The following is an 18305-nucleotide window of genomic DNA, read 5'->3' as shown; positions in this document are numbered from 1 at the left end:
TCCAATAGCATTTAAGTATCACAAGACCTACTGTTACTTCCCCTACTCAGTCTGATCTGAGTTCCAGAAGCTATCAGAAAGACTCTACAAGTAATTATCTTCAACATACTTAAAGAAAGTTTTAAACTTTTTCATGTGAAGGAAAATAACAGCCAAGGAGCAGTTTAACTGTAAGCAACGTAGCATCTTTCAGCCACTAGGAATTCACACCTTCCTATCTGCCCTGCTATGCCTCCAAGCAAGGCACTGCTCGACAGAGCCATGCCAGCTCTCTTCATCTCCAAGATGTTACACACAGGTGCCAGTCATGCCACACTTAGACAAAGCTGCTGTGGCACCTTATAGAAAATCATGCATTTTTCAGGTGTTTTCATTTTTGAAATTATTTAACTCCCCTTCTCACAGTCCCTCCACGCAGCTCATCAATGCCCCACACGATGCAACTACCTGATACTGCAAGGATCCAGGTCCTCCTTTCAGTAACCATAACACTAAGTACGGATATAATAACATATTAAAAGAAGTCTGCTTAAGAGCTTACGAAGAGAAGCAAGGAACACATCAGGAAAGCTTTGTTTGCAGCTACCAACCCCCTAATTCTACCCCACGTGCAGCTGCGCTGCAGCAGTATGCAATCTTAACACAATGGCAAAGAATTCAGTGAGAAAACACATCAATAGCTACAATCAGATCTCAAAATAACTTTACACCGTGCACAGCCAGCCTTTGGAAGTCCTGCCGTCCACAGGGATGGCACAAAGCCACTAAATAAAGTGCTAACGAGTTTTCCACGATGACAGAGTTCATTACCAGCGTGTTACCACCACACAAAAACGTCTATTAAAACTTATTTACCGCTCCCCCACTCCAAAGACACCGTTCCATAATAACAGAACGGATAGATAAGCATTCCCATGGCACAGAAAAGCCAGCTGAGAAGCACGCGTGCCAGGAGCGATTATAACAAAGCTGATGAGAACAGCAGGTGCCGGCAGCGGCTGCAGGCAGCTCTCACACGGCGTGCGAGGAAAGAATTAAGAAGCTTCTTCAAAATATCAATTAAAATACCCGCCAATATCAATAAATCCAGCATTTCTAAAAGCTAAATGCGGTTAGAGGTTCCCGTTCTGACACACGCGCTCCGCCCAGGAGGAAAAACGAGCCCAGCCGGTAACCGGCGGAAAGCCCCGGCGCCGCTGCCTCCAAGGCCGCCCCTCCCACCCAGACTCGGCAGCACCGCCGCGGCTCCGCGGCGCGGCCCCAACCGCGCTTCGCCCTACCGGCCGCGGCACAGAGCCGAGCGCCCGGCACAACGCCCGCTCCCGGGCCCGAGTCGGGCGAGGCGGCCTCGAAGCGCTCCGTGGGCCGCGGGAAGGGCCTGAGGGTGGACGCTGCGCCGCCGGGAGCGCTCGAGCGGAGCGGCCGCGCCCCGGCGAGGGCCGCCCCTACCTGAGGATACCTGAGAGTACCTGAGGGAGCCCGACGACGCGCGCCTCCTCACCCGCTCGTGCCCGCCTCACGGTCCCATCTTCGGCGCACCGCGGCTCCGCCACCGAAACGCAGCCTGCCTCTCCGCCGGGCCCGCCCCCCTCGCCCCCCGCGCAGCCAATCAGGGAGCGGCGACACGGTCGCTTCGCGTCGTCATTGGCGGAGAGCGCCGCCCGGTGACGGGCCGACTCGAGGTTTCTACGTAGTCAAGGTTGTGTGAGCCGCAGAGGAAGGTTCGGGGAGGAGAGGAAGAGGCGGGCGGCCTTCGTGAGGGCGCCGATTGGCTGCGCGGAGCGCGAGGCGGGAGCGGGCCCCACTTCGGGACCTGCGGGGGAGCTGATTGGGTGACGCCCGTGCTCGCTGCCTGCCCATTGGCGGCGCGGCTAGCCGGACGCGTGGGCCGCAGCCGTTTCTGTCGCGATGGCAGCGCGTGCCGAGGACGGGCCCTGCCGTGTTCCGCGCGCGCCGCCAGCGGCTTCGCACAGGTGCGCGAAACGGCGCTGATACGGGGCTTCGCGAAGCCAGCTGCAGCTCGTCCGCAGCCCAACGTCTCAGCACGCGGTCTCTGAGCACGGCTGTGCTGAGTCCAGCCGGCGGTGGCGCTCGGGGCGAGCAGTGCTGCAGGAACGAGCGGGCGCTGAGCCCCGTCCCACCGCACTGCCCGCGGCTCCCGGCACAGCTGCTGACCGCACTGTGGGCACTGAACGGCAGGATTCCCTCTCAACGTTGCTTAATTTATAACCAATAAACAGCAGAGAAAGTACAGTAAGATTTAAGCGGTCCGCCTCGTTCCCGTAGCTGCAAAGCGGGCTATGCTGTGCTAAGCCTCCAGGTGGCTATCTCTAGCTGCGCTTTGCTGCCTTTCACACCGCGCCTACAAAACCGTGTGTGCCGAAGTCCTGTTAGCCCAAAGGCTGTCATGTTTACATTCGGCTATAAATAAACCACACGTGGAACGCGACTGTAAGCACTAACGCCGTGCCGACAAAAAAAAAAAGAAAAAACGACAGACACGTTGGAAGAGTTAGATAACAAAATACAAGCCAGGAATGACTTTACACGGCATATCCAGCAGCTGAAAAGCAAATATTTAAAAATGCTTATCTAGTCCATGTAATTACGTGCTTATGTGATTATGTACTCGGCTCTCAGTGTTATCAGCAGGGAAAATGACCAACGTGTACACACCATTTAGGAAGCCTGTCGCTGTGCACAGACAGAAGTGCCCTGAGATGTAACCCGTGCTAATATCCCATGTTAACATCCCATAGAGCCGCCGGGCGTGCGCTGCAGCTCCGTGCCACTGACAGAGCACAGCTGGAAGGCAGCCTAAGCCTGTTACTCTACTCTGCAGCTCCTTTAGAAGTATGAAAGAGCTGTAAAGTGATAGCAGGACTTCGGCAGCGCAAAATGGGCCTGTTGCATCTCTTTCATGTTACAAACCCTGTCTGTAACACCAACACAATGTATTTGCCATTAAGCAGCACAATATTTTTTAAAATGGCACTCTTGGTAAAACTTTCTGTAATAATGAAATATTGTAAACAAAACCCACTTTTAGAAGACACACCAGCATACAATTAAACATTATATAAATATCATGGAACAGTATTTTGTGCTGTGCCAGGACAGTAGTTTGCTATACATTTATCAGTACCCAGAAGTGCTGAATAGTCATGCAGAACATATGATTATTTCCACTTCAAACATGGAAACGGTAAGTATGCAGCTGCAGTAAGAGAAAAAAAGAGAAGAAAAGTTCCTGCAGAAGCATAAAAGTCAACATCACAGCACTTTCTAAATATTAGTTGTATGGTAGAAGAGGTCTTGGACAAATATGTTGGGTATTTCTGCCCCCTCTTGGTATTTTTCATTACCTGCAGTTCTAATGAATTATTTGCTAAAATAAGTAAGGATTAGACACATAGCTTGGAGCCTGAGAGCAGAAAGCAGCACAAGCCCTAGGAGGTCATCTGAAGCTGTATTTCACAGGGCTGGAGCTGAAGAGGTTTTATAATTGGGTATCACAGCCATATTTAACTCAAATAGGAGTTTGCAATGCCCGCTATAACAGGAAAAAACCTGGTAGTAAACTGCAGTTCCTATGTAACGGTGGTTTATCTCATTTTTCAAGCTAATATGACTTTTAAGTATTTTCTCTGTTGGGGTTTTTGTAACTATGAGATTGGGAAAACGTTAGCTGTCCAAATCAAGGCACAACATATAACACTGTTGTAGCAGTCCCTTCTGATTCTTTAACCATCAAAAGCACAAACACTGGTCTTTCCCTAAAGGCATCCTTACCTTGCCATCACAAGGTTAGCTCATCTGGTGGCTAATTAACGAGTTTTAGGCAGCTCTTCCTAAAATGGGTCCTTTCCTCTTAAATATGCATGAAGGACATAATTCCTATGACGACCACTTCTGTAAACTGCAGTATTACAACTTTAACCTCACCTAGCTCCTATGTTACTGCAGAATATTTTTTCCATATTCCTCAGTAAATGCATTTAATACTGTGGCCTTTATGTATGCCAGCCAAAGTCAGTGCTTGTGCAGAATGCAAACTCTGAGTAAGCCAGTGCATAAGCATCCTTTTTTCCACCACTGAATGTGACACAGTACGTTTTTTCATTAAAATTTACCATTGTTTTATGAATACCCAGATTAATTTAGAATGTAAGAGCACTTGCTCGTCTCAGAATGGTATGCTGCTCCTGTGAACATTCCCCTTTGCTGCTGCTTAATCTTTTATATTTGACTGCTGAAAGTGAAACTGAAAGTACAAAGCAAGAGCTATCAGTTACGCACTCTGCTTACAAACCCTACTGTATGATGTAGATTTTTTTTTTTTTTTTTTTAATGTGCTGATCAAGCAGACATTCAAAAGTAAAGTAAAAGAAAAGTAAAACACTGCTAAACAACAGTTGGTCCTGGTCAAGGGTTGCCTGGAACAAGCCAGAGAGTATGGGAGCAGCAGCCAGGTAACACGGATGTCACAGCCAATGGGGTTAGCAGTAGTCCTGGGGATGCTTCCAACCCACCCTTCAGGAACCAGATGTAAACAGAATAGCTTATGCTGCCAAGGCAGGCAGAATTCCTGCAGAACACCCTTGATTTATAAGCTATTTCATATCACTCAGTCATGCTCATAATTGCAGATTTCACATCTAATTATCCTGGATGATTAAAAAAACTAGGAGGTACTCACTCTGAAATTATTAATAATGACCTTTATGTTTAATTAAGTGAAAAATATACTTTCTCCTTTTCCTTCGGCTTCAAGACCAGGACAAGAGCATGAAGCACCACAAAGTAATACACTGTTTTCTGGCAACACATGAAGTAGCAAATTCAGAATTCAAAGCTCAGATATGTCTGTGAAGCGTCAGCATGAGTGAAATGCACCAAAATCCTCCTTGGATTTCGTTCACAATTGTAACCAAACCCGTAAATCTAACTTTAAAGGAACGAGGCTCGAGCCAGAAACCCATGCCTTGTCTACACTTAAAAGCTTTGGCTGGTACAGCTACACCTTAGAGCTGTATTGGCAAGCACACATTTCTTTTCTGCTATAATTTAAATCACTTTCCGCATGGATCACATTAAATGGGCTGAAGGACTCTGCCAGTCCCTCACATTAAGGGTTTTGCCAGTATGGCTGGAGTTGCATAGGAGTGATTTTTCATCATTCTGACAACTATTTTGGCAAAATGTCTACATTTAGACAGAGTCCAAGTTAAAGTTGGCATTGTTTTATGTTGTGAATAAAGCTGAAGAGAGACATTGTCAGTTTCTGGCCCTGATCTTACATTATTTGAAATTGTTTGTTCTAAAGGAATGCGTGGGGCAGGATCCATGTGGTTCTTTGGATGCTTGCCTCCCACATTTGTGCTGCATTAAAATCTCTTGGTTTTTCATTGAGTGAGCTTTGGCAACAGGGAAACTTACATTGCTAAAGAGATAGCATCCACACTACTTACCCCAGAAATAGTTATCTCAGTGCTTTAAAGCAAATTTCCAAAGCAAAGTGAACTATAATAGGAAGCATCTCAGCCAGTGGATGTGTGGATTAATGCATCATTCTTCTTCGCTTTGTCCTCAGCTCAATAAAGAGCTGAAGTACAGGATTAATTTTAGGCGCACACAAGTTCATTTCAAGTTTAGTAGTCACGTCAAATATGATAATGTTCCTTTTTGAACTTCAATTAAGCAGATATTTGAAATTAATCATATATTTAAGCACTGTGTGGAATCAGGATTTCTGTCAGAAGTGCAATTTTACATTGAACAAGGCTATTTATTGTGGTACCATCTGCATGTTCTTTCCTGAACTGGATGTTAAGTCTCTACTTTAAAGAGTCCTACAGGGCATATTTTTCCACATAAGTGCATTTACATACTTGACTCATTTTTCCTAATCTCTTATTTGCTAAGCGTGGGGTTTTTCGGTTTCAGAAATCCATGCGGACACGTTTCCATTGATTTTGTAATTGCATTGACTGTTCAGCGCTTTCCTCTGCCACGCTTTATGTTTGCACGTGTAGAACTGACTGGGATTTGCAGTCCTGCCCTTGTGGCTGCTGCATCTTGTCTGCAGACAGCAGCCGAGCTGTTTGAGGCAGATAGGAAACTTAACGCACCAAAACAGCAAGCCAATTGGACGAGGAAGTCTGATTTAATCAAGACTTCTTCCTTCCTTTCTGTAACACACAGAATGTGCCTGCTCAAAGCACACACACGCGTATTAGTCTGTTTTTACAAATGCAAAGCAGGCCTCTCCTGACTTCCTATGGACTACACACACACCACAGCTAAAACCTCCTCAGCGTTTTGCAGGTGAGCATTCTGTGCACTTCTGTTTCTGCTGTTACTTGTAACTCAGTTTGAGGGGTGTTTACTCTGACAGAGAGCAGGCCCGCTGTCTGGTCAAAGTAAAACTCTGCAATTTGCTGCACGCTTCCTTGAATTGTTTTCCATTTTTCTTTTCTTTTTTTAAGTGTAAAAATAGTTGTTTAGCTAAAACTGCTTACGGTGACTTGCAGGTGTGAAAGTGAAACAAAATGTTTCTGTGAAGTACAAATAGTTTTCAAGGCAGATACTTGAAGTCTTGCAAATATTTGCATTTCTCAGAGAAATCATATTTTACACTTACGTTTATACATGTACGCACATATATTTAACATTAAATATACATATATGTAAATATGTATACTTGAATATAAATACACTCTTGCTTGTCAGGCTAGACAAACTTGCAAGCAAGAAAATTTTTCTGATTCAATCTGGTGTATCTGAGATTATACTTACGTGAAAAACAAAGATTGGAAAGTTTATACTCTCGGTAGAAACTGTCACAACTGGAAATAACTGGCTACTCATCAAGTTCGAAGAGACTTCGTCCCCTAGTCCAAATTCCAAAAATAAGGGCTTTCGCGGTTCTCTTAATAATGAGAGTAACAATGTGTACATTCTTGTATAGCCAAGGCAAGCAAAAGAAAGAAAGACTGTTGTTAGAGGAAAGCACTTCTGTTATTTCCAGCAGGGAAAGTAATTGCTTTTCCTTGTATAGTTTACCAGAAATCAATAGGTCTGCTGAAGGAGTTTCCTCACCTCTGTGTCAGGTATTGCTCAACTGTGTGGAAGACAAGTGGTGGCAAAACGATATGTAGTAACACCTCTGCCTGCCTTGCTTAATAACCTCTCCTTGTGCATTATTTTTACATTTCTAGCAAGGAAACTCAGATTCGTTTAGAGCAGGTTTTCATGTTATTTGATTTCCACCCACTGGATGAACTATGAAGAATATCTCCCTCATACTAACCAAGCACAGCCCCCTGGCAGAATTGTTAGGATGCTCTTAAAACATTCTCAACTGCTAGTAGAACACAATGATGTTTTAAATAGTTACTGAACAACAACAACAACATCTTAAGGGGACATTTACATGGCAGAATAACCAGTCCACTCTACAGAGTAGGGGTATATTTTGTTAAGCATTTTATGAGTATCTGGCAAAACATCTGTCCGAGGAGGACAGACCTACAAACCTATCAGCAGCGCAGCGTATGGACTAAATGCTGTGCATAGTAAACTCTGATCACCTTCCAACAAGGCATTATCAGGCTCACTTTATTCTCAACATGTAGTGACAAATCTCTGGAGAGAACCTGAAACTATGAAATAAAACTAAAATATTATACTGTTACAGATATCACTTTATTTTGCCTTATGGGCCCACATAATGATTAAGAACAGATGGCAAGTTTGGGAGTCTTTAGAACAGTAACTTCTAGCAATGTAAGAGAGCCAGGCTGGTAGTGATGCTAATAATCTCAGAGTTCATCTGAACTAACACTTGTGAGGTTGAGGGCAAAATACAAGAACAATAAATCACCTCCCAATGAAGTTATGTTTTTCAGTGATTCCCTTTACTTTCCATAAAACAACGGTTGCCTTCATACATGTTCACAGGGAGCAATGAGCAAGCCAGTAAAAAAAGATTACCAGACTGGATCTTCTAAAGGCATGTCACTAAGTAATGTCACATTTTTTATAATTTTTTGTGACAGCTTTGCAATGGAGCAGGACCCAGAGTGCACAGCAGAAAGGGAGCTGCTGGACGCTGCAAGTACAATTGCTACGTTTTCTATCACAGCTCCTCCTGACGAAGAACAAAGTCAACCCAAAGCTGAAGTTTCTTGTGAAATGAGCAAAGAAAATCCAGAAAAAGACAAAGGTTCCAAGGACCAAGGTAGATACCACTCTTTCATTTTATTCTTCACGTAGCTGTTAACCCGTTATATTAAAAAAAAAAATAAATTGCTTTATTTACTACAATAGTAAAGCAGTATCAGCAGGGACACCAGGTACTTGACTGATATGAACCTGAGGCAGTAGTCTCTCACACACCCTGTGAAGAAGCAGCACTGGGCTTTTACTATGCCAAACATTACTATATGTTATTAAATAAAATATTATATATAAACATAACATATACAATTTCATCAAGATTTTCAGCCTGTAAAACTGTTATAAACAGCACCTCTTTCTAATAAATTATGCTTTGTAGAGTGAGCCAAACCCCAAAGGCACTGATAATTGAAACTGTATGACCAAACGATTAACAACATGTAAAAATGGGGCCACTGAGGAAGTACTTTATGTTTCTATCTCTGTATCAAGCACTTATCCTCCCACTCATCTGTGGTCATTCACTTCCATTATCTGAATGCTGGATAAGACTTCAGCTGACTGCATTGACAGAAACATTGCTGACAGAAGACTGAGAATGATGTGCCCACTGAAATACAGATACACCATTTTTTTTATCCACTTTGCTAGCCTCTATGCCACCTCATGAAAACTGTTGTCACCATATTTCAAAGACAGAGAAATCACCCTTTTGGAAAGCTATGTCAAATTCCCCCATGAGCAAACACTTAAACCAGCTGACCTACGTTTTTAGAGGACTTTTTGCAAGATTGTGACTGTATGTGGGTGGTGAGGGAGGTGCGCAAATAAATATCACAAGTGTAGCATCACTTCAGCTACAAAAGAAAAGGAGGATGTGAAAATTCCTTCTTCATCTGAGCTGATTACTTGAGTTTCTCCTTTAATCATTGAACGGCCTGGAAAAGGACCACAATGATCATCTACTTTCAACCCCCCCCACTATGTGCAGGGTCACCAACCAGCAGACCAGCCTGCCCGGAACCACATCCAGCCTGGCCTCGAATGCCTCCAGGGATGGGGCATCCACAGCCTCCTTGGGCAACCTGTTCCAGTGCCTCACCACCCTCTGGGTGAAAAACTTCCTCCTAATACCTAACCTAAATCTCCCATCTCAGTTTAAAACCATTCCCCCTTGTCCTATCACTGTACACCTTCTTCATTCTCTCTCAGCTTTAGCCTCTTACTGCACGGTCCCAGTATTTGAATATGGTCAGTATTTCAACACTAGTCTGAATTTGCATCTGCTTTGTATTATCTCCTCACCTTAGCAATGATAGAAACATCTTAGCCTTGTCTCCTCCGACCCTGGAGAAGAACCTGACTCAGAAGAGCAAGTCAGGGTTTGGTGGGGCTGCTTGTAGAATGGGGAGGTGTACCTCCTGCTCAGACTGTGCCTGAGGTTACAACCTGGACATACAATGCTTCTTATCAATGCTTTTCCATAATAACGAATGTACACATTACAGCAAATTTATTGTCTTTCCAATTCCAGAGCACTACAGTTTTCCTCAGAGCATCTGGAGCTGTCTTTGTTAGCAGAGAAATCATTTAATCTATCATGCTCTAGGTTTTGCTTTTACAATGAAGAAATTCCAAGCTCTGCTTTCACAATAAATGTGTAAAAGGTTTCTTTCCACACACAATATAATTTGAAATACTAAATATATCATTTTTAGATTCCAAAGCATCCCTACGTCCCAACTCTTCAATGACTACTAAGGAGCTTCAGGAATACTGGAGGAATGAAAAAAGCCAGTGTAGACAGGTCAAGCTCCTATTTGAAATTCCATCAACCAGAATTGTAGAGCACCACTTGTCTAAATACGTGGTAAGTGAAAAAATGAATATGTAAGAAGATCATTAATTTTTATTCACTCTACAGGGATCTGCACAGCACACAGCACGCTTCACTACATGAAAGACTCACTGACGTCTGAGTTTTGCAAGCCATAATCCTACCAAGTAGAACCTGTTCTCACTGTTCACATAGGCATAGCTGGTGGATCTGCCCCTAAAAAACCCTCTGACAATTGCTTCATAAGACCTGCAGCAGTAGAGAAGTGCTATCAAGCAAATTAGTACTCAAATACCCTTCACACCTATAGGCTTGTCAACATTAAAGAAATTCATACAAGTATAAAAATATCCATGAGATTACACTTGCACTGAGCCAGGCTGCACTAACAGCTGCATTATATTTATATAACTTACACATTGAAGATTTATGTTAGCACAAGTGCAAAATTCTTTGCTGTTGACAAAGCTTAAGACATGCACCAGCTAGCACTCCTCTGGGATTGTTCCCCTTCCCTACCCAGAGGTCCATTAAATGACATTTTTCTATTCCATGTTAAAGTGAAGCATAAGTGTGAGGGGCAGGAATGAAGAACAGGTTGGATTTCTGCTATCTTTTCCTCAAAGCACTAAGACTTGTTTTTTTTTCTCTAATTCTACTCCTGGACTTGTGGAGAACTGAGCTAGAGCAAGTCTCTTTCAGTACCCTGGTTGGTGATTCTCAGAAAGGGATGTTTTGCAGCAGCCTCTAGGATCTATAAATTAAAAATGCTAATAGTCATTCTGCTGTTATTGATGCAGCTCAGGATTTAAAGCAGGTACATTTACAGTCTAGAAACTATCCTAGGATCTTGTTGCATGCTATACACACCTATTTAGATGCTACTGTCTTGCACACGCTGGAGAGTATCCAGCTTATTGATTAAAAATATTTTAGTACAGCTGTAAGAGGACAAGGTTATCACTTGGTGTACATGCAGGTAGTTAAACACAGCTACGTTACAACAAAATTGAGCCAATCTGAATGACGGTTTAATTAAACATCATTTCTCCCCTTTCTCGTGCTCCATAAAGACAAAAAAAATCAAGTACTTGTAAATTATTCACTTAGCTGCCCTTGATAAAATGATAACTTTAAAAACTGCTCATATGATTGCTTTGGATATGCTTCAAGAGTATATACACTTTTCAGCAGGGAGCAGGGCAAAATACAGGAAAATGTCACAGTGCCTATAAATGAAAAGAGATCAGAGAAGTCAGCTCAAATTTACAAGCCTTTCAAGAAGTGCCTGTAAAGATCATTTATGAAGATTAAAACAGAGAATTTCTCTTTAAGAAAAAAAAAAAAACAACAAGGAATAGAATCAGAAAGAAGCCATTGCTAGTACAGTTTTGCACCCTTCTATACCAGCACAGAAAACAACTCGTGTGCATTAAACTGCTCCAGTTGCTGTATAATTCAGTGAGAATGGGAGAAACTTGAATGCGAACACGGTCATCATCCAAAAGCTAGCAAGCCAACAGTCCTTGCCCTTGGCTGGCGCACAGGGACATGGCTAAACTGGCCCCCCTGGAGCTCCACTGGTTTACGCATACCAGATATTTGGCCCTTCTTCAGTATTGCTGTATTTGGATCAGGACCACAGGAGAATATATTTGTACAACACATAACACTCAATGTTATTTTGCAGCTATTTTGAATATCATATTCATTAGTTATTTTACTTTAATTAGTTATTTTACGCTAGTGAAGAACTACAGAAGCCATACAATTGAGTACTGGTAATGTGGGACAGTGCTGCTGTTAGACAAGGATTTTGGCTAGCACATACAGACTTCTGTAGAAGTGTCACTTCTTTGAATTATTTATATGCCAAGTAAGTATGAATTACAGGACAAAGATTTAGAGGGGAAAAGAGACTCCAGAGTTGCTCCATCTTATTTTTGCATACACCAAATATTAATGCCAAATATTCCTTCTTTCACAGCACCAATAATGCCTCCAAATCCTTAAAAGTGTCTGATATAAACATTTCTGAGTATTATGGCCAACGTAAATTACACTGCATTCACTACTAAGTCTGGGAAATTCATTCTGTTCACTGACAATGACTGCAGCAGCCACGGCTGTTACAAGCAAAGTATTTGTACAGAAAGATGTGGCTGCAGTAGGGTTAGGATGGTCCTTCTCATTTTTCTGTTTTGTTGTGTTTAGATGTATAAAATCATAATTTTGCAAACTGGAAGCTTTGACAGCAGCAAGTCTGTAATCGAACGGCGTTATTCTGATTTTGAGAAACTGCACAGAAATCTTCTGGAGGACTTCAGTGAGGAAATGGAAGATATGACCTTTCCAAAAAAAGCCCTAACAGGGAACTTCACAGACGAAATAATCAATGAGAGAAAATTGGCCTTTAAGGACTACCTGAGGCTTCTGTATTCAATGAAATATATCAGGAGATCAAAAAAATTTATTGACTTTTTAACAAAGCCTGAGCTTCAGGAAGCATACGGCTGCCTGCGGGGTGGCCAGTACAACAAGGCTTTGGAAATCCTGTTAGAAGTCATCGGTCTGCAGGAGAGGCTGACCAGAGGCAACCCTGTTGCAACTGTCCCTACCCTCTGTGCTGTCGTGGTGTGCCACAAGGACCTGGGAAATGCAGCAAGTGCCTTTGAATACGGGGAAAAGGCTCTGTCACACCTGTGCATGCGTAGCAGTCACAAGTACTACATTCCATTGTTAGAAGCAATGATCACTTTGGCATATGAGCTTGGCAAGGACTTTTTGTCTTTGCAAGAGAAACTGGAAGAATGGAAGGCAAAAAAAGATCCCGTACGTGTTTTCTCCCTGAAAGAGCTTGCAGTTCGGGAATATGTAAAATGAATATAAGAAGCAATTTCTCTAAAGTGCAAAGCTGCCTGCTCCTTTTCCTGAACACAATATCTTGAAAGAGTAATAATTGGAAATTACCTGTTAAGATAACATAACTTTCATAGGGAAAAAAAATATCAAGTATTTCTCAACATGCTGGGAAATTTTGTATTTACTCTAGACATAAGCTTATTAAGACTTCTGGAAATAAATGTGTAACAAAAAGTTTTGTATAGTTTGTTAATTTTGATAGTGTTTTGAATATAACCCATTTTGTGTGGACAGTCAGGAAAATACCATGAACAAAGCAGTAAAGCTGCAAAATCAACAGTATTGCTTGCTTATGGGAAAATTACTTCATTTCAAGAAGAAAAATATCTTTTCAGTCAATGCAACCTAAAGGATGCATCTTTGGACATTTACTGTAGGCTTTTCCTCCTCCAGGTGAAGCCCAATCAAACAGCACTTTGCCATTTCTGAGAATGCTGAATCCTACCCAAGTTAACATCTCTGGAGGGAGGACTGGAGGGAAGGTTAACAATCAACCCTAGCAGGAGTGAGAAATACTACTGAATCAGTCCATCAGATGTGGCAGAAGGTGCATCCTTGTTTGAAGCAATCTCCAAGTGCAGCTCAGACCTGAATGCAAAATTCATACCCATGCAATATACCTGTACTTCCTTCCTATTATGGAAGGGTGCTATTGAGGATAACATCTGGCTAAAGAATGGCAGTATTTAATTCTGATTATCAAGCTGTGAGACACGTGGCTAATGGACAATCTATCCAAAGCGTGTGCTTCTCTGTTGTCTTTCAGAGGTTTATGTAAATTGGGCATTGCCTCGGCTAACTGCCCAACTGGTAACAGGCACTGTTTCAGTGGCTCTGGAATATTACATTAATTTCTTGAGGGACCCCATCACTGTATCTGACAGCTACACTTGCCTCTAATGCTGTTGTGAAAGCTTTCTAACAGCTGAAAACATTTGTATTTAGCTGCTTCACATATTTCCTATACACTAGGAGCAGTCTGGCAAACAGATTATCATAACACAATTAGCAGGTCATGCTAGCACAGTTCATTATTTTCTACAGAACGTAGTTCCCTGCGTACTTCTAGACCTGTAATCCAGGAACAAAAACCCAACTACATTGTCTGTAAATTAGAAATAACTGTATTAAGTTGCCTCCCAGGTGTATAAAAGAATCAGCTAATTGAAAATGCACCGAACCTGAAAAACACTGTTGTGCATTGTTACAAGAATAATGGGTTGGAAAAAATACAGAATAATAGAAGGGCCTAGAATGGAAAGTTTATATTTTAAGTAGTTTTTAACAGCTAGTAATCAAATTCAAAATATGTGTATTATTTACATTATTTAACATATATTAATATGTTTTCCTAGTTGTATCAAAAGTATGAGAATTGGGAGTAATTAAGAGATTCAAAGGCTGATCTTCCCAGAATACACCATACCAACAGAGTTAAAATGGACCAAAGGTAGCACCTTCTTATGGGATCCTGTCTGAATCAGTGACAAAGCCACGACAACAGCAGCATGTCTGTGCCATGCTCAGGCAGGTTGGAGCTGAGGCAGGAAGGGAACACAGCCATGACTCTGCTCCACCTCCACAGCAGTTATGTGGTGAAAGACCAAACCTACAGGAAGAAATGATTTTCCCACTTTTACTGTCCCCCACCCCTCACTGTTCGCAGCACTGCATGTTGTCCAGCTAGGCTGAGTACCAGGAAAGCAGCGCATCAGAAAAATCTTGCTGAGCCTTAACGGGTGGTAATGCTGTAAGTTTCCATCTCTGTAGGATTAATTGATCTATAGCTAACCACTTTTTGTTGGCATGGCAGCGAATAATGGTATTGCTTTGCCCTCTTCTATTAAGTTATGTTTTACTTATATTTTATTCCAATATATCATTTTCCCCATTTTACAGCCTGGGGAATTGTGGTGCAAATAAGAGAAGTGATTTTCTCCAAGTCTCATTTAGTGGTCTGGAGACCACACTGCTTGTCTGGATAAATGGCCAAGCATTACAGGCTGTACAGCTTTGCAGAACAGACACATGCCTCCATTGCATGTTCTTAAGTTCAGCTTGGAGGTCAGCAATACAGCTTTATCCATGAGACAATTGCACACGATGTCTGTGGCAGAAATACTTGAGGAAACCTGAGTGATATATTAAAAGATGTAATAGGTGAATAGTAAAATATTTTATCTGCTGCTTTTTACAAGTAGCAAAAGAGGAAACCTTATGTGTTTTTAATCATGCATATGTAGCATATAGAATATATAAAATGTAAATAATATAATTTTCAACAGGAAGGAACAGAAAATATTCTCAAACACACTTTCCAGTTTTAAGCAATTCCTAAATCTCCAGTATTTCTTTTCCTTGCTCCTGTAATCTAAACCAGAAGAAAGAGACAAGCAGTAGAGAGTATCAGAGCTGTTAGCAATCCATGATGATCCGCTTCCCCTGCCATTCAGCAGAAGCAAACAGCACACAATGCACCAGAGCTTTCCAGTATGCTCTTACTCTTCTCACTGTTACTGACACTTTGCTCTGAAGTATACAGAAGATAACAATCCAAGTATACGTTCACATTTCTTTTTTTTCCCCCCCCCCCGAAAGGTCAAAAAAAGAAAATGTTGCCCAACATCTGGCCAGCATATTTAACAAACCACAGACTGCATACACACAAGCCGGAATAAAATTTAAATAAAATCTGGGCAGAGCATCTCCGAGAGTCCACAGAGAATTGTACTACAATCTATTGAGCTTTGCCCCATTTCCATATCAATTATTATATCATTTGGGGCATTAAGTAGATAATGCTGTTTACACAACTTTCTAAAATAACTAAAGAAGCCCATGAGGATGCCTAGTTACTTATGAAACATATGCAGACAAGATGCTCTCTGTGCAATGCAGCATCTTGTTTACAGGGAATCCTGTGATCTTTATCACATACTTGTTATTAACTGCTGTTATCTGCAGCATCACTAGAGGATAATATTTGCTTTTCTGAATCTTAATAAGGCTAAATACATTTACTGAATTCAACAGTTATGTACAAGAGGCATGGGAGTCCAGCTCAGGTCACAAGCTGGAATCTAGAAAGGTTTTGTGGCTCAGACAGCAGCTGAGCAAATCAAATCAAGAATGTTTATTTTCTTATTGGATCAAAGGCAAGAGCTAGATGTGTTGAAAAACTAAATGTGGATGTAATGGTGTAAAACACTGAATGTGAGCTCCCATCTGGATAAGGTGAGAACCCCGAAGAACCAACCTGTTGTTTGCATTAAGATCACATTGCAACATATGCTCATCACACCCCGTGAGTGAGAATTTGCTGCATATACAGATACACAAGACAAATTTCACGTCAAGGCAGTGATAGTTGAGAGTAACTACACAGAAATAAATTGTTGCACCATAACTGAGAGCAGAATAACATCTACTGCCCATATAAACAAGCACACAATCTCTGTATGCTGTGGATGGGTGGACAGACAGATGAATGAATGAAGCAAACAGATTTGGGTGTTTTGATGCTTAATAGATGTTTTCCAGATGTTTCAAGAAACTCAGATAAAATTACTTTTACAAGGACCTCATGGTCATACATACACACACAGTTTAAAATACACAACCTTCTTTCATCAGTAATTCATATCTTTATGTCTGTGGCTACTTGGGCAAGGGAAAATAACAAAGAGAAATAGATGGCCTTCTCTGATCAACTCATCTCTCCAAACGAGTTACCTAAATATTTTTCATTCCAAACAGCGCTCCAGTAGACCCAGATACCCATAAAATCCCACATAACTTCCCCAAAAACACAAATTTGAATCCTAACACCTTCCTTCAGGGTCTGAATTTCTCAGATTTGCCTCCTCCCCGCCAACTGCCTGCAGGGCCACTAGATGGAGCTGCAGCATTTGTAAGAGAAGGCACCTCAGCAAGCATGCGAATGAAAAAATAAACTTTTTTAAAAAACAGAAAGAATTGAACTGCTTGAAGTTAAATATATATATACACACACCTCTCACGCCTGCCGCTTATGTTTTAATATGGTTAAACTAAATATATACGCGTATCAATTCCATTGTGAGCTCAGGCTGCAGCGCCCAGCTCTCTAGCTGTCCTTCAGGACAATTTAACAGAGCCCATTATCAGCCAGCTAGCTCTATGAGCTGGCTGGAAAGCTGAAAGAGAAAATGTTCTTGCAGGCTTTTAGACCTGGTGAGTTCAAAGCCAGAGTCACTGCAGCACCTCAGTTCCTGCAGTACCTTTTCCTTCTGATCAAAAGGAACCAAGTAAAACTCGCAACTCTTAAAAGAACTATCAAATAATGGGGGGAGGGAAGTAAAAATAAATGAACCCATAATGCCTTCTGAACAGTGCCACAAAAGCTCATTGACTCCATTTTAGGTTGCTGCACCCCCAGTGGGAAAACGAGAGCTGGGCACATTTTGATTTTGACTACTGTACGATATTTTAAAGCTCCAATAATTTATTTACATAAAGGCATGAATATATCCTAAACAGTACATATATGTAGCAATCCAACAGATCAGTACAAGAGGAAAGGGTGCCACAACAGAGGTGTGATGATGGAAGGACAATAGAAAGGCACTATAAAGGAAGGGAAGAAGATTGCTCACCTCTATCAGAAGATTCCAAGTTTGTAGGGGAAAGCTTCACCAAGGAAGGATCTCCAACCAGAGATCCTCCTCCTGGGGCAGTTGGCTCTTAAATGAGGTCTAAGAGAGATGCAGCCAGGCTCCACCCCTCTGGTCACACAGCTGAATTGCCTTCACCTGTGCTCCCAGGGCTGCCTGGGTTCTTTCCCCAGGTGCTCAATCAGTGGGTCAGGCCATGGCTCAAGTTACCATACAGCATAGAACCACAGAATCGTTTGAGTTGGAAGGGAGCCTTAAAGGCCATCTAGTCCAACTCCCCTGCAATGCACAGGGACACCTACAGCTCCATCAGGTGCTCAGAGCCCCCTCCAGCTTGACCCTGTGTGTCTCCAGGGATGGGGCAGCCACTGCCTCTTTGGGCAACCTCTTCCGGTGCCTCACTAATATATACACACCTTATTTCAAGCATCATCCTCTTGTTAATAACATGGAAGGTGGAGACACATTGACTAACCTTGGGCTGTAGTCACCACTCATCTTCTTCATGTACGCATTAAGTAATAAAAAATTTTTGGAAGCAGCTCCTTAAAGATCTGGCTATAGGCTTACAGTCCCCGTTTTGTGCTGGGATCTTTTGGATTGCTGGGATAGCTGGGATCTGGAGGCTGCTTTCCCCCAGCATGGGTACCAGACCAGAGTTTGAAAGCAGCCCCCCCTGCACCAAGATTTTTTATCCCCAGAAAGGTTTCTTC

At 42.3% G+C, this 18305-nt stretch overlaps 1 protein-coding gene across 1 annotated transcript; it reads left to right on the top strand.

The window, feature by feature from the left end:
- Positions 1-8067: 8067 nt before the first annotated feature.
- On the top strand, positions 8068-12901 carry SNX20 (sorting nexin 20; the record flags this gene model as incomplete). The annotated part of the gene is made up of 3 exons (XM_079541364.1): positions 8068-8242; positions 9900-10051; positions 12233-12901. The coding sequence occupies 3 exons, from the start codon at positions 8068-8070 to the stop codon at positions 12899-12901; spliced, it is 996 nt and encodes a 331-aa protein (XP_079397490.1).
- Positions 12902-18305: the final 5404 nt, after the last annotated feature.

This window comes from Tetrao urogallus (assembly GCF_951394365.1).
Source record: "Tetrao urogallus genome assembly, chromosome: 12".
Taxonomy (NCBI): Eukaryota; Metazoa; Chordata; class Aves; order Galliformes; family Phasianidae; genus Tetrao; species Tetrao urogallus.
The sequence above is the reverse complement of the archived record's forward strand: the minus strand, read 5'-3'. Positions and strand labels throughout refer to the sequence as shown.